The following is a 14,052-nucleotide window of genomic DNA, read 5'->3' as shown; positions in this document are numbered from 1 at the left end:
CGCTCCGGTTCCGGCACCTTCCGCCACCCAGTAACCCACTTCTCACGCTGATTGTCAACGAGCATGTCTGAGTTCATAGAATGAGCTGATTTCCCAGCGAAGAACCCCGGGATCGCAAATATAAAACTGATCTGGAGGAGAGTTTCAGTTCCAGTTATACAACTAAAAAAAAAGCTAGATCTCACAAACAAAATTTTTAATAATTAGCAATCTCCCAACTAAAGCAATAACAAGTACAATTCTTTGATTTTGTTAAAAAAAAATGAAATGGATATTATGTAAATATGCGAAACCACATCTATGCTTGAAAATGAAAGTGAGTATTTTTGACATGTACGGGGATCTGAGGCATCTGAGCAACATCCAGCATCATCTGGATCTCACTGCCTGGATCTCACTGCCTGGACCTCACTGCCTGGATCTCACTGCCTGGATCTCACTGCCTGGACCTCACTGCCTGGATCTCACTGCCTAGATCTCACTGCCTGGACCTCACTGCCTGGACCTCACTGCCTGGACCTCACTGCCTGGACCTTGCTGCCTGCATCGCTGTAGAAACAGGTGTCTGGCCCCCGAGTTAAGCGAAGCTGAATCCCTCCACAGCAGCTACGCACATCAGCCACCAGTTCACGGCACGGGGCCCAGAGACAACAGAGAAACGAGCGAACATGCTAATGGGCCTGTAAGCCACAGATTTGCATTTCTCTAGTTAAAATAAACCCGCTCTGGGCTTTGTAGTCAGTCGCTGTTTACGGCTCTGCAGGCTGTACACTTCTAACACTGACACAGACAGGCTTTCTGGAACAAATAGAAAGAGCGACAAAAAAATATGCGTTTTTAAAAAGTTAAATTTTCTTTGTTGCTCTGAGCTATTCAGTAACACTTTACTTGATGGGGCACACACAGTATAGTATTATACTATTACTTATGTATTAATTAACCACAAACTAAGTCTTAATTACATACTGATCTCATGTTAATTCATCATCAATTAATGATGGCATGTGTTTTATCTCAAGCAATATTTGAGATCATATCTGTTAATTCTATAAATCTCTGTTAACTCCTGAAGGAGCCACTGAAGGAACAAGTCATGAAAAACACAAGATAAATACTGATCTCATGTTTCTTCATCATTAATGAATCATGATGCAACTTTTATCAAGTAGCAATGATAGTTGTTCATGATCTGTACTTCAGTAGTAACTGAGTTATTACTAAGTATTTGTGCCCCGTCAAGTAAAGTGTTACCAGATATTCTGCTAATGTTACACATGCAATGTTACATATGGTGTGTTTATTAGCATTTGCCTTATAGCAGATGGCCACCAGTCAAGGAGTTAGAGCTTAAGTATGGCTGGGCCAGGGAGCAAGCCATGCTAACCAGAACCATAACAAGAACCAGAACCATAAACAGAACCAGAACCGTTACCATTTGCACCACGCATTTCAACTAGCATTGATCCACCGACCGCTAAACCTGAGAAGATGGGTTAGTGGGAGAGGCAGGAGAATGGATGGATGTAGCGGAGAAGAAAGCTAAAGAGGAGGATGATGGAGAAGAAGGGGGCAGCTTGCAGTGGGGAGGGGGTTTGGGGTGAACCTCTCAGTTTATCCCTCCCCAGTAAGAACTGATGTCTAATTCTGTCATTCAGAAAACACCGCTAATACTGACCCGCTTGCTGCTGGTTTTGTGTTGGTTTGACCCCCTGCTGATTCTAAGCCTTTAACTGGAAATAAATTAGCAGATAATTCATGGACAGAGACCACACACCTGTCAGTACACGGGCATGTCTCCCCGTTAAAGGCAAACCATTTTTATTTAAATCAATAACACCTTATAAGCAAGGCCTTGAAGTTTAAATGCCAGCCAGCTCATTTAGCCTTCAAACTGCCCATCCTGCAGAACAGTGGACCATAAAAGATCTGCGTGAGGTGTAACTGCGGTGAACCAATCAGCCGCTTAGTATTCAAGAGGACCACCACGCGTCCCTTCAGCCAAGAGAGTATTTGCATCAAATGTGCTCTAAATATTAATGTCGTCTTCAAACAGCTTGAGCAGAGCATGTTTAGACTAAACAGTTCTCAGGGATAAATCAGTCCAACTCTGAGCCATAGGAAGAGCTTTATATTTTGTGTTACAGTGATAATATGAGGCTGTCAGACCCTGCACCAGTGTGAATAATCAGCCTACTTTCTTGTACTGCCGTATCATGACTGTTACTACAGTTCCCCTCACGTACCTTAGTGAAGGCATGTCACAGTAATTTTTACTCATAACCAGGGGTGTTTTGGGGATTTTTTATGGTGGGGGGCTTAAGGGGGGCATAATTCATATAGAAAGGCCATCCTTATCATTAGCCAATGATATGTTATGAATTAGAGAGTGATAGGGGAGGGGGCACTCCGGGAGCCAATCAGCTTTCAGCGGGGGCTGGTGCCCCACCCCCAGATACACTACTCCTCATAGTGCATGTAATGTTCCTCAGGAGAGAGCATTGCATGGTAGACATCCCCAAACAGCTGCTCTCAAACTTAATCGCACCATTAAAGAAAGTCAGTTGCATTCAGACTTCTCTTTTGTCTGTAGTTTGGAAGCGCACCGTGAGCATTCCTCCTTGCAAAGGAAATGTCTTCATTAAAGTGTTAAAGTCTTCACTTAATAAACAAAGCAAAGCTCCTTATCGCTGCTACACAGCCGCACGCAATCCCAGCACCCCGTGCACCGCTGCATTACTCACTCAATCACGGGGGGGCGGAGGAGGCGGGGCACGGTCATAGCGAAAAGGCGGGGGGCAGCTTAGCCCCCACATATCAGACTTGGCTACCCTGAACGTGTGTGGAGGAGTTTAGCGATCCATAGGGCATTTCCTTTCAAATCAAACTGCCTGAATCCCTGCTGTTATAGGACAGAGGAGCCAATCAAAGAAGCCTCTCCCGTCATTTAGGCTTTCGGTGAAATGCCGCATCAGCAGCTGTGACCCGACTGCCATTATACATGTCCACCTTAGCCGATAACAGGCCATGTTCCTTAAAGGGCCGGCGCAGGAAAATCCACAGTACAGGAGTGATGCATTACGAAGCTGACGGGGTCCACACCGATCCCTGACTCACGTTGGATGACAGCTGGGAGGTCAGCTTGGCGACCTTCTCCTGTGAGGCGTCCAGCTCTCGGCGAAGCTTCCTGATTTGCTGTTGGCACAGGAATTTTTGTCATTACATCGTGGAACGCAGTGACACAGATCAAAAGGCCAAACATAAAAGGAAAATTCAATCATTTTTATCCATCCTGCCCAAAAGCATATGTTATTTCCTTAAATAACATACCAGTAATATACCATAATAATATACAAGTGGCATGGTGAGTTGTCCTTCACACCTGACTAGTATTGTTACCTCACACCTCCAGGGTTGTGGGTTCAAATCTTGACTCTGCTCTCTCTCTCTAGAGTTTGTGTGAGACACACAGTAGGAGAACTGGTGTCTGGATTTCCTGCAGTGTGTGAAGGTGATGATGCACAGGGCAGTTTTTGAACAATGTTGTCGGGCAGTTGCCAACCAGGTAAGACAAGCTCATCTTGATCTGGATGATTGCAAAAAGTTGCCCATTGCTGATCAAAGTTTTCCATCCATCAATCCACACCGGTTGTCCTATTCAGGGTTGTGGGGGGTCTGGAGCCTATCCTGGAAGCTACAGGTACAAGGCAAGGAACAACCCAGGACGGGGCGCCAACCCATTGCAGGGCACACTCACACACCATTCACACCTACGAACAATTGGGCAACTCCAATTCACCTCAGCATGTTTTTGGACTGCGGAGGGAAACCGGACAACACGGGGAGAACATGAAATCTCCTCACACATGGAACCCAGGTGGACCCAAGGTCCCAGAGGCATGAGGTGACAGTGCTAACCACAGTGACGGGAAAGTGCCCAGCAACACTGCTCAAAACAACACTGCTCAAAACAACACTGCCCAAAACAACACTGCTCAAAACAACACTGCTCAAAACAACACTGCTCAAAACATTGTGATGCGTATCATCACCCCAAGTACGTGTACATCTTTGGGGCCTGTGATGACCTGATATCCCGCCTGGGCTGCCCCCACCTGGGGTAGGCTCAAGGGGACCTTAACCATAACAAGTGGTTGGAATATGGATGGATTGTTTGGATGTTTCCATGTGTGAGTGCTAATTTGAGAGTCTGCTGGCAGGATTACAAACCTCTCTACAAAAATGTTGCATTTACAAATGTCACTGTTTCATTTTAAGCGGCTTCTCCCGCTCAAGGTCCTTACCTCAGAGTGAGCCTTTTCTTCTGTCTGTGAGGAAAAAAAGAAAAAATTAAATATATGAAGTATAAAATAGAGCATGTGGTGAGGAACAGTAATAAAAGAGCAATTACGATAAAATAACGATTAGAACCATAAACTCTGTGTACGCTATATATCTGCAGCCAGACCCTTCATCTGTGAGACGGGGTGATTACCAAATGAAAGCAGCCGTTCACAATGTGATCAGAGGGTGGGTAATATACAATGTTATAGCTATCATTTATACGTAATGGAGGTAAAGCTGGAGCGTCTAACCTGCTGTTAAAAAGAGCATGAGGAAAAGGAGGAGGAGAAAGAGCAGGAGGAAGAGAAGAATGAGCAGGGGAAGGAAAGGAGCAGAAGAGGAAAGGCATGAGGAGAAGAAGCAAGAGAAGGAGGAGAAAGCAGGAAGAGGAGAAGTGGGAGAAGGAAAAGAATGAACAAGAGAAGGAAGAGAAGTAGAACAGAAGGAGGATAAAGAGGAGGAGCAGGAGAGGAAGCAAGAGAAGGAGGAGGAGAAAGGTGGCCACATATTTCAAACAGCGTCCAGGCAAAGCAAAATGGAACACGTTGGCAAGAACAATCTATTGCATATTTAAAACCTTGTTCTACGTTCTATGTGACACCATGGTGAGCAGAATGTTTTCGCTGCAGCAGGCCCACATACACGGAGCAAATTATCGTATTACAGCCAGTGCGTGAGTCAGTTCAATAATGAAGATGACAGCTCTTTTAAAATGGAAGTTGCTCTTTTTATTAACATCCGCTATTGGTTTAATGCTAGAAGCGGCACAGACCAACATTTTTAACGACACTCGTGGTTACTCTCTAAAGAAACATAAATTCCACAGCAATCATTACATTGTTAAGACATTTATAAATACACGAATACACATACTGAATAAATGAATGAATGAATGTTTACTTTTATATAGCACTTTCAAGATACCCACAGCGCTTTACAGAACCAGTGGGGAGCCACTACAACCACCCACCACCATATTAATTTACACTATTAAAGATACGAGCAGTGCGGCAGATAGCAGGCGGGAAACTGCAGAATTAGTCTCGGTGACCATCCCTGCGGCATCACATTGTGGCAGCCAGTCACGGTGACAGGGCTCACACGAGGTCCTGTTAGTGAAACGATGTCAATTCTCATCTGAAAATTTCATCTGAAGTACATGGCCGGCTGAAGAAGTAACATAAAGCGGAGGAGGCGCAGGAGGAGGAGCAGGAGGAGGAATAGGTGAGGAGGAGGAGTAAGAGGAGAAGCAGGAGGTAAAAAAGGAGGAGGAGGTGAATGTGAAGGAGTAAGATGTACAGGAGGAGAAGAGAAGGAGGCAGGGATGGTGTCTCATTTCAGGGGTATGTGTGCATTCCTCACACGTCACTATATGTCACTCTATCCCAGCGCTGCCTAAAAATGAGAAAGTAAAACGGTCCAGAAAGGAAGCAGAGAATCTGCACAGGCTGCATCTCCAAGGCAGGCTTACATCTCCACAGGCAGGCAGCAGCGTGCGTGGACAGCCCTATTTCTCAATGATCTCAGGTTCATGAATTGAAACTGCACAGAGCTTCAACACTACGGCGAGAACCTCTGTGCTCAGCACCGCCGTGGTCGCCATGGTTACCGGCTAGTTCTGCAAGCGAGAGGTCAGAAGAGACTCACCGCGGAGTACAGGGATGAGGTGCTGGAGACCAGCGACAAGGAAGATCCATGGACTGCGGAGAGGACAGACAGGGGGTGTTACTCTGATAACACTTATCATGATGACAGGTCTGCCTCTCCGGGGCTCAGCCCCTCAAAGTGGCCCTCGCATCCGGCACCTGGGCCATCCGCCTGCTCTTACTGCCAGTTCGCCACCAGGACACAGCAGACATTACTGAGAGGGCGTAAGTGACTAGAAGCCACAAAGCCAAGTGCTGAAACACATGTGATCCATTACAGCCTGCCCCTCCTGTTCTGGTAAAACTGGGTTTTCAGTTACGATGGGAGGCACATACAGGGGCGGGGCCACAGGGGCACTGGCCCCAGCTGAAAGCTGATTGGCCCCCGGGGTGCCTCCTCGCCTGTCAATTGCCAATTCAATACAAATCATTGGCTAATGATTAGGCTGGCCCCTGTGTATGAAACATGGCTCCTTTTTTGCCCCCCATGTTAAAAAAAATCCTAGAATCACCCCTGTGTGGCGGGTAATGACTCACCGCCTGGATTTCAGGGCCCCGGAAGCGAAAAGCTGAGCCCGTGTAGGTGGGGAGGTGCCAGGGGCCAGCCTACCTTCCTCCATGCTGTCCCGGAAGGAGCCTGAGCGGCTCATGGCCCGTGGACGCTCCTCCAGGGAGGTGGCACTGCCCCCCAGCGTGTGGGCCTCCCTGCACAGGTCGAAGGCGGAGTCCTGGGCAGGGATGCTGTTGGAGCGGCTCATGCTGGGTCCAGGGAGGGTGAACTTGGTCAGGTTGGTGGGACTCACTGTGGGAGCAGAGCGGGAACAGTCATGTACAGTATAGCTTTTTAACATTTCAGTGGCCAGAGAAATGCAAAAGTTTCATAGACCAGAGGATTACGCCCAGCAGAAAAATAATATTACATTGTCAACATTGTCAACATCGCCAGCACCACAGCACAGAGGGATAGGAGAGCCCACGCTGCCGGTCGCTATGCAACCATATGTTATGCAACTCACATCGTGTTTGCCACTGCAAGATGTTATTTTTTCCTTTTTCCATCACTGATATTTTCATAGCGGCTGTCTCCGCTGACTCTCTTTTGTGGGTCGGCCACAAAAATCTGCTTGCTTTTTCATTTTGTGTACAATAGCCGGCTCAGTGGTCACAAAAAAGGCACGGCTTGAAAATAAAAGGCCCCCCAAAACCGTCAGCGCTCCGCGCCCCCCAGTGCAAGACTCCTGGGGGAAGCCCTGGTTTAAAACCAACTGGCAGAAAGCCGTCCCAAACACTGACCCGGCACGGCGACGGGAACCTTCTCGTGTCTCAGAGGGAGACCACCGGGGAACACTGTGATGAACTCACAGAGGTTGGAGTAGGTGAACTTGCTCACGGTGGAGGACGCCCCCGGTGGCGACAGAGGAGACTGGCTCCCCGTGTCCTGGAGGCCCCCCGTGGAGTGGGACCGCAGCCACTCCTTGCCCTCCTCGTTGCAGGCCTGCCGGGATGAGGGCGGGTGCCTGGTGGTGAAGCGGAATGGAACGTTAACGCTAACGCAGATGGCGGAAGCTCAGCCCTTCTGCACGCGGACGCTGATCGGCCGGTCGCCATGGACACCAGTGAACCCCTGCTCAGCATTCAGCAGCCAGCGCAGGCCCGCGTGTTCTGACCCGGCCGTGGCTGCAATTTGTGCCTTTTCAGTGGCAGGTGCGGGCAGAGAAAAGGGGCACTGAACTCAGCTTTCGAATCGGCAGATCTGGGCTAAGAGGCTTCAGCGGTGGAAGCACTTGAGGGGAAATGACCCGGGTCACACACTTCCTTTTATTTTTACTGTTTGTTTCTACTCCGGATACCTTCAGCACATGGGTGTTGCTGGTGATACTTGAACTCCTGACAGAAAATCAGCTAAGAAGGATAAAAAGCTACAGAGCCAGTGATGGGAACACAGTGGCCCTCTTGGAGCCCAGATTAAAGGCGTTAGATGGCCCTGACAGGACCAGAAGGTCACTCCACAAGAGGGCGCCACCTGGGCTCATGTGCTCACAATGGGGGAAATTAAAACGAGAGCAGGGAGAGAGAAACTGTACGAGGTCACCGTACCTCAGGCCCTTCTTGGGCAGCGTGTTCCGGTCCAGAGGCATGCTGTTAAAATATAAGACACCAAAATAAAGTTATATTGATCGAAACAACCAGCCAACAAGACAGAGGAAACACAGCACATATGGCATATTTGGTTATTGTTTGGGAATGTTTTGTTGAATATTAACTATTAAATAGTGAGTGTATAGCATTGTCTCTCAACCCAGTCCTTGGAGACCCACAGACTGTCCGCATGTTTGCTCCCTCCCAGTTCTCAGCATACCTGATTAACAATTAACAGCGAATACCTGTTATAGGTGTTCTGGGAGCTGGGAGGGGGCAAAAATGTGGACCGTCTGGGGGTCCTCGAAGAGAAACACTCGAGTATAGAAACCGAAGTCACTAAAATTTCCAGTCAATCAAGAACTGTACATCAAATCTAGGGGTGCACCGATTGCAGTTTTCTGGCCGATCAACGATCACCGATCCTTAGGCAACCTTACCTGCCGATCTCGATTTTTTTTTGCCGATCTTTTCTTTCATAACTAAAAGACAGTTACTTCAATGTTTCCATTTTTATTGAGTAAATTGATATGAATACTCACAAAACATGAGGTAGTGTCCTCAAATATAAATGAACATATAAATGAGCATTGCTGTTTGAACTACAAAATCATATTTTTTCTTCCAGACTTTAATTTCTCTAATTTTGTAAAAAAAATATATATATATAGCTGTTATGACACACTTGTCCAAAAAATAGGGAGGGAGGCAGCCTGCACTGCACCTCTCTCGGGAATGGGAGAAAAGGCTGATTTAACCCTCTGGGGCCTAGGGGTAGGAAACACACTTTCACTGACTGGGGCATGATCACACATTTCATCACACTTAATTCATGGCAAATAAATTATTTCTTATATATTTGTTTTGCCATTACACTCATCTTTATTTTAATATATATTGTAAATATGTCAGATTTTTGTTAAGTTTGAAATTTGACATCAAAGTATAGACATTGCAAAATGCAGTTTGGAACACTTGCAGAAACATTATAAAAGTACATAGTAAGCAATGCTGGCAGTTTGTTTTGATCCCAGATATCTGATCACCAAAGTCTTGGCTACATGAAGATGACTAAATGGTGTAGATGCAACATTAATTTGGATAAATAAATAAGAAAAACCTAACTCATGTAACTATTTCTGGCTCCTTTCATTGAATATGTAGCAACTTTCATGTGTATGAATGAGCCATTGTCACCTGGCCACGTCCCCAACCCCCTTTTATGGCGCTGAAGGGGATGTATCTGGATCGCGTTTCACCGTTGCGCCGTTAATCAAATTACCATGCGAATGCGATTTGAATACGCGCTAATGCGGCTATTTAGAATGTGAATAGCGATCTTCGGGTGAGAGCGGTACTACACGCCCCCGATGCAGGTAAAACAAAGTAAGATGACATGGTTTACTTTTTTGCCGATTTAACCTAATTAAAAAAACTTTAATATTTCCGACAATGGACGTTTTGAAAAGAAGACAGATTACGGATTCAGCCAGCGTTCTTTTCATGATTATACATTAAGATTTAATGTATAGAGATATTTATAAACTGAAATAGACGCGAAAAGTACGCGAAAAGTACGCGATGTCGTCGACGACATACTCGACCCCAAAGAGTTAAAAGCATATAACTAAGATCGGTGGATCTCATGGGAATATGGTCGATTTCTGATCCCCTCAAATTAACGTGATCGAGGCCGATCGATCGGTGCACCCCTAATCAAATCCCATCCACGGTGTATCACGGCATTGTGGGTTAACATGGAACTCCATGACATGGCTCATGTTTGCCACTGCGGGGTGCCAAGGAGAGCTCAGACGGGCTCACTCACCCTTCAGACAGTGTGGACTTGATGCTCCCGGCCCGCATCACCTTGGGCCCCGAAGCGTGGTGGCCGACCAGGTCGATGGACTCGGAGCTGGTGGGCAGGCTTGTCATGCTCTGGTAGCTGAGCGTGTCCTTGCTGCCGGCAGAGGAACTGCTGAGGGCGGCCCAGGGCCGGCCGCCGTGCACCAATGAGAGGCCGGAGGCGGGGCTGGAGGCCAATGATTGGCTCAGGCCCAGGACGTCGCCGGAGCCCACCAGCTCGGGGGCCCTGCCGTACAGGGGGCTGCTGCCGCCGCTCTGCCCGCCGGCGCTGCCCATGCTGCCCGTCCCCGAGGATGGCGAGTCCAAGCTAATTTGCCGTGCCAGCGTGCCATGGGGGCTGCCCAACAGGGATGGGCACTTGCCCGAGTCAGGGGTTCCTGGAGAGCTGGCTTTGCTGCTGGCCTTGGCGGCAAACAACCTGGGAGGAGAGACACCAGTGTCAGAGCAGAGCCATGGGCTCTAACACCATAAACACATTTAATGGTAATGAATGTGCACAGCCATCCTGACCAGGGTGAGCCCCAGCTTTAAGCTCCATGCTGCCTGGGACAGGATCCAGACCCCCAAGCAGCCCTGAGCAGCACACATGGTCAGAAGATGAATGGATGTAAGTACTCACCTTATACCGCACAGACTGTATAAAGATGGTGTGCCACAACAAACCTAACCCAGACCAATTTAAAAAAAAACTGCAAGCACTGCAACCTGATACGGTCACACATCTCTGATATAAAGGAACAATTATCTCCATCCTGAAGCAAAAAAGCCTGAAAAAATGCTCCCCTCCCTGTCCTCTTCACTGAATTAGGTGGCCAGGACTGAGAGAAGAATTACTGTACCTGTCATTTTACATTGCAATTGTCTCACGAGATGCTCTTACTGCATACAGTGACATCTATTTGCCACAGGGTGGCACTGTTATCTCGGCACAGGAAAGCAGTGCTCCTGACCAGCTAACATGCACCTTCTTTACTCCATTACTTTTAATGCAGACAAATAAATGTATTCAGGCTGCTGACGGCTTGACTGAGCATCATGTCTGACGGCCTTATGAGCAACATGCAATTCTGCTCACTTCAATTCCATTACAATTAGCCTGTCTTAAAGAGACAGTAACCAAAAAAAAACCCTACATCAACATAGAGCTTGTTTTGTTCTTGCCTACTAAAGAGTAGAACCTGTAGAATCAGGTACAGACCTGCGGAAGGTGGGGGAAGCAATGTCGGGGTATTTGGAGCCTGGCTGGCGGAGGCCGGATTGGCCTGTGGAGGTGGGGCTGGACTTGGGCGACAGGCACGGGGTCTCAGGATCAGACACAGCCACTTTCTCCTTGTCTGTCTGGTTGATGGTGACGGGACTGGAGCGGCCAGATCCCACCTTCCCTCCCTCCCGCCGCTTGCCTGTGCCAGATGACTTGCCACCCGGCCCAGGGCGACCCACAACAGTGCTGGTGGACGACTTGGCTGGACGGGGAAGAGAGCAGAACTGGGACGGCCCCCTGGTCGCGCCGACACCCAGGAGCTCACTGTCGTCCAGTGGCTGCGACTCGTCCAGGCTGGTCTTGCGGACACCACCACCCGTCCCGTTGCCCTTCCCGAGGGCTGAAGACTTGGGCATCTTGCCCAGAGTGGCCGAGCTCCCGGCGAGCATGGGCCCACCGGCAGTGACCAGTGTCCCAGGGGTTCCGGCCTTCTTGAACCCGAAGGAGCCACCAGCAGGGGGGCGGGCAAGACTCGTCGGGGGCTTCTTCCCCTCATCACCACTGCTCTTCCCCGCATCAGAGGGCGAGCGCTGGATGCTGGCGTTCTTGGGTGCAGCCTTGCCCTTCTCTGAGGCTTTTGCATCATCAGTCTTACCTGTTGGGTTAATCATCCAGATTGAGGTCATCAGGAGCTCAGCAAAACCAATGAATAATTCTGCGGTTAACGAGGTGGGGAGCATTTGACTGATCCATCACTGGCAAATGCATCAGGGATATCTGTGCTGGCATGGGACAACTCCACAAAGAGAATAAGGGTCGGGTTTACGGAAGCTTCCTCGTCACTGGGATAAAATATCCCCCAAAGGCCAATCTGTCTACTCAGGGACACACCAAATCTCCACATGCAGCACATTAACAGCATTCAACACCCTCCAAAGGCGCTTTGGTCACCTTCCCAAAAACAATATGACTAACAAATCACCAACATACACTTCAAAGAATTAACAAACGTCCAAGAAAAAGGCTGTCCTATAATTCCTTTCAGCGCCAACAACGGCAGAAAAGAGGAGACAAGGCGTACCGATGCTTTTGAAGGTCCCGGTGGTGCCTTTAGTCCTGGGGGGCGTGATGCCCACCTGCGCAGTCATGCCCCTCCTCCAGGAGCCCGTCTGGGACAAGGGTAGTCCCATCTTTTGCCCTGCACGCTCCACATCCTCATGCTTCCACTTGGAGGCGGGGTCTATGGCTGCCGATAGCTCCTCCTCCGCTGCCTTCAGCTCCTCCCCCACAGGCCAGCCACCTCCCCCTCCACCTCCACTGCAGTTGACCTCTGCAGCCATGTGCTTGGGTTTGCCCACCTCAGATGACACATGCATTTTTATTACTATGTTTGCAAACACTTTTCAAAGATTTGAAATTTTTAAGTCATTTTCCTCAAATTTTCCCTAAACTAAGTCTATTAACTAACTAGCAAAATCTTTAGACGAATCCCGAGGCATCTCAGAATAGCGCATATCATAAATGCACTCAAACAGCTTCGTAGCCTCTCTGTCCAGCCGCGGCTCAAGCACAAGGTATAGTGCCCCCTGCTGGAGGTCGTCCTAGCACCTCTGGAGTCTCAGTCAAACCGCGTTGCGAAGCTCGGTGGCAGATGTGCCGTTTCAAGCTTGCCTTCCTCCCGCTCGTTTATGGGGAAGGAAAAATACATCGCTTCACTCTGACTTTGTCTTATCGTTTTTATCATGGTATTTAAAGGGCACATATTCTCAGCGGAGGCCCAGATGGAGCGATTGGCAGTAATTTAGATGGCACCCAGAAGGGGGGGCAGGTATGCAGATTCCTTCACTGTTTTTCATCAGAGAAGGTGGTCTTCACCATCAGTAATGAGCGAGAACTGATTGGTGAGCACGCCGGGCATGAGAAGCTCAGCCAAAAAACCAAGTTCAGATCCATCTGCGGGCCGAGCCCCACTCTTTGAAAATGACAGCCTCATTTTCCATCTGTCAGGACCAAATAGGGTCATTTTTTTCCCCACCAGCCTCTGATGGTCCAATTTCTTTTTCCATGTACCTTGAGAAATCAATTTTAATATTGCACAGTTCTTAACAGTACTTCTCTGACGTTTTCTAGCCATCCGGGTAAATGGATACCAACAGTATTACGGCATGGTGATTACACTGACCGTACACCTTTGCTCACAGATAGCGATTCGCTCCAGGACACATGCAAACACATGGATGCATGCAAACGCAGAAGAGGTTTACCTGGGGCTCCTTGCTCTTGCGGGGCGAGGCGGTGATGTCAGCGTAGGAAGAAGTATTTGGATCATCCGTGCTGATGTTGTCCAGCGTGTCGCTGAGTCCGCTGCTGACTGAGCTACTGTCGTCCCAACTGAACGGGGGGAGGGAGAGAAAGAAAGAAAGAGAGAGACAGACGGATAGTGAAACGGGGATCTTATAGCCGGACCGGGGGAAAACAACTCACTAATCAATATGGGAGGATGACATCCTTCATTGGAGAAGACCATGATCCCTGGGGATGCAAGTCTGCCTCAGAAGACCATGATTTTCAGAGATAAAGGTTGACAAATACCCCCAGAGATCCCAGTCTGTCTGAGGACAGCAAGACCCCTGGAGATTCAAGTCTATATAAGAAGACTAAGGCGCAGTAGATCCAGGTCTGTCAGAGGAGACCAAAACTCTCATAGATCCTGGTCTGCCTGTGGACACCACAATCCCTGGAGATACAGATCTGCCTCATTCTCACATAACTCAAGCATGTGCACATCCTGGCTAGAAGCTGGACGTGCTGGAAAGGTGTACAGCTCCATTCACCGCCTCTCCCTCAGTGACCTATCAT

General features: G+C 48.5%; 1 protein-coding gene across 6 annotated transcripts in view; it reads right to left on the bottom strand.

The window, feature by feature from the left end:
* Positions 1–14,052, bottom strand: part of LOC111843402 (neuron navigator 3) — a 219,309-nt gene that overhangs the window by 10,105 nt on the left and 195,152 nt on the right. For all 6 annotated transcript variants that reach the window (XM_023810970.2, XM_023810967.2, XM_023810968.2 and 3 more), the window contains 10 exons: positions 13,458–13,584; positions 12,275–12,551; positions 11,191–11,848; positions 9,955–10,410; positions 8,085–8,126; positions 7,350–7,504; positions 6,598–6,789; positions 5,989–6,041; positions 4,302–4,325; positions 3,115–3,192 (listed from right to left, as the gene is read on the bottom strand). In XM_023810970.2, the coding sequence (XP_023666738.1) occupies positions 3,115–3,192; positions 4,302–4,325; positions 5,989–6,041; positions 6,598–6,789; positions 7,350–7,504; positions 8,085–8,126; positions 9,955–10,410; positions 11,191–11,848; positions 12,275–12,551; positions 13,458–13,584 (2,062 nt within the window). The remainder of the gene's footprint in view (positions 1–3,114; positions 3,193–4,301; positions 4,326–5,988; positions 6,042–6,597; positions 6,790–7,349; positions 7,505–8,084; positions 8,127–9,954; positions 10,411–11,190; positions 11,849–12,274; positions 12,552–13,457; positions 13,585–14,052) is intronic.

This window comes from Paramormyrops kingsleyae, chromosome 3 (assembly GCF_048594095.1).
Source record: "Paramormyrops kingsleyae isolate MSU_618 chromosome 3, PKINGS_0.4, whole genome shotgun sequence".
Classification (NCBI taxonomy): Eukaryota; Metazoa; Chordata; class Actinopteri; order Osteoglossiformes; family Mormyridae; genus Paramormyrops; species Paramormyrops kingsleyae.
This window is presented reverse-complemented; position numbering and strand designations above follow the sequence as displayed.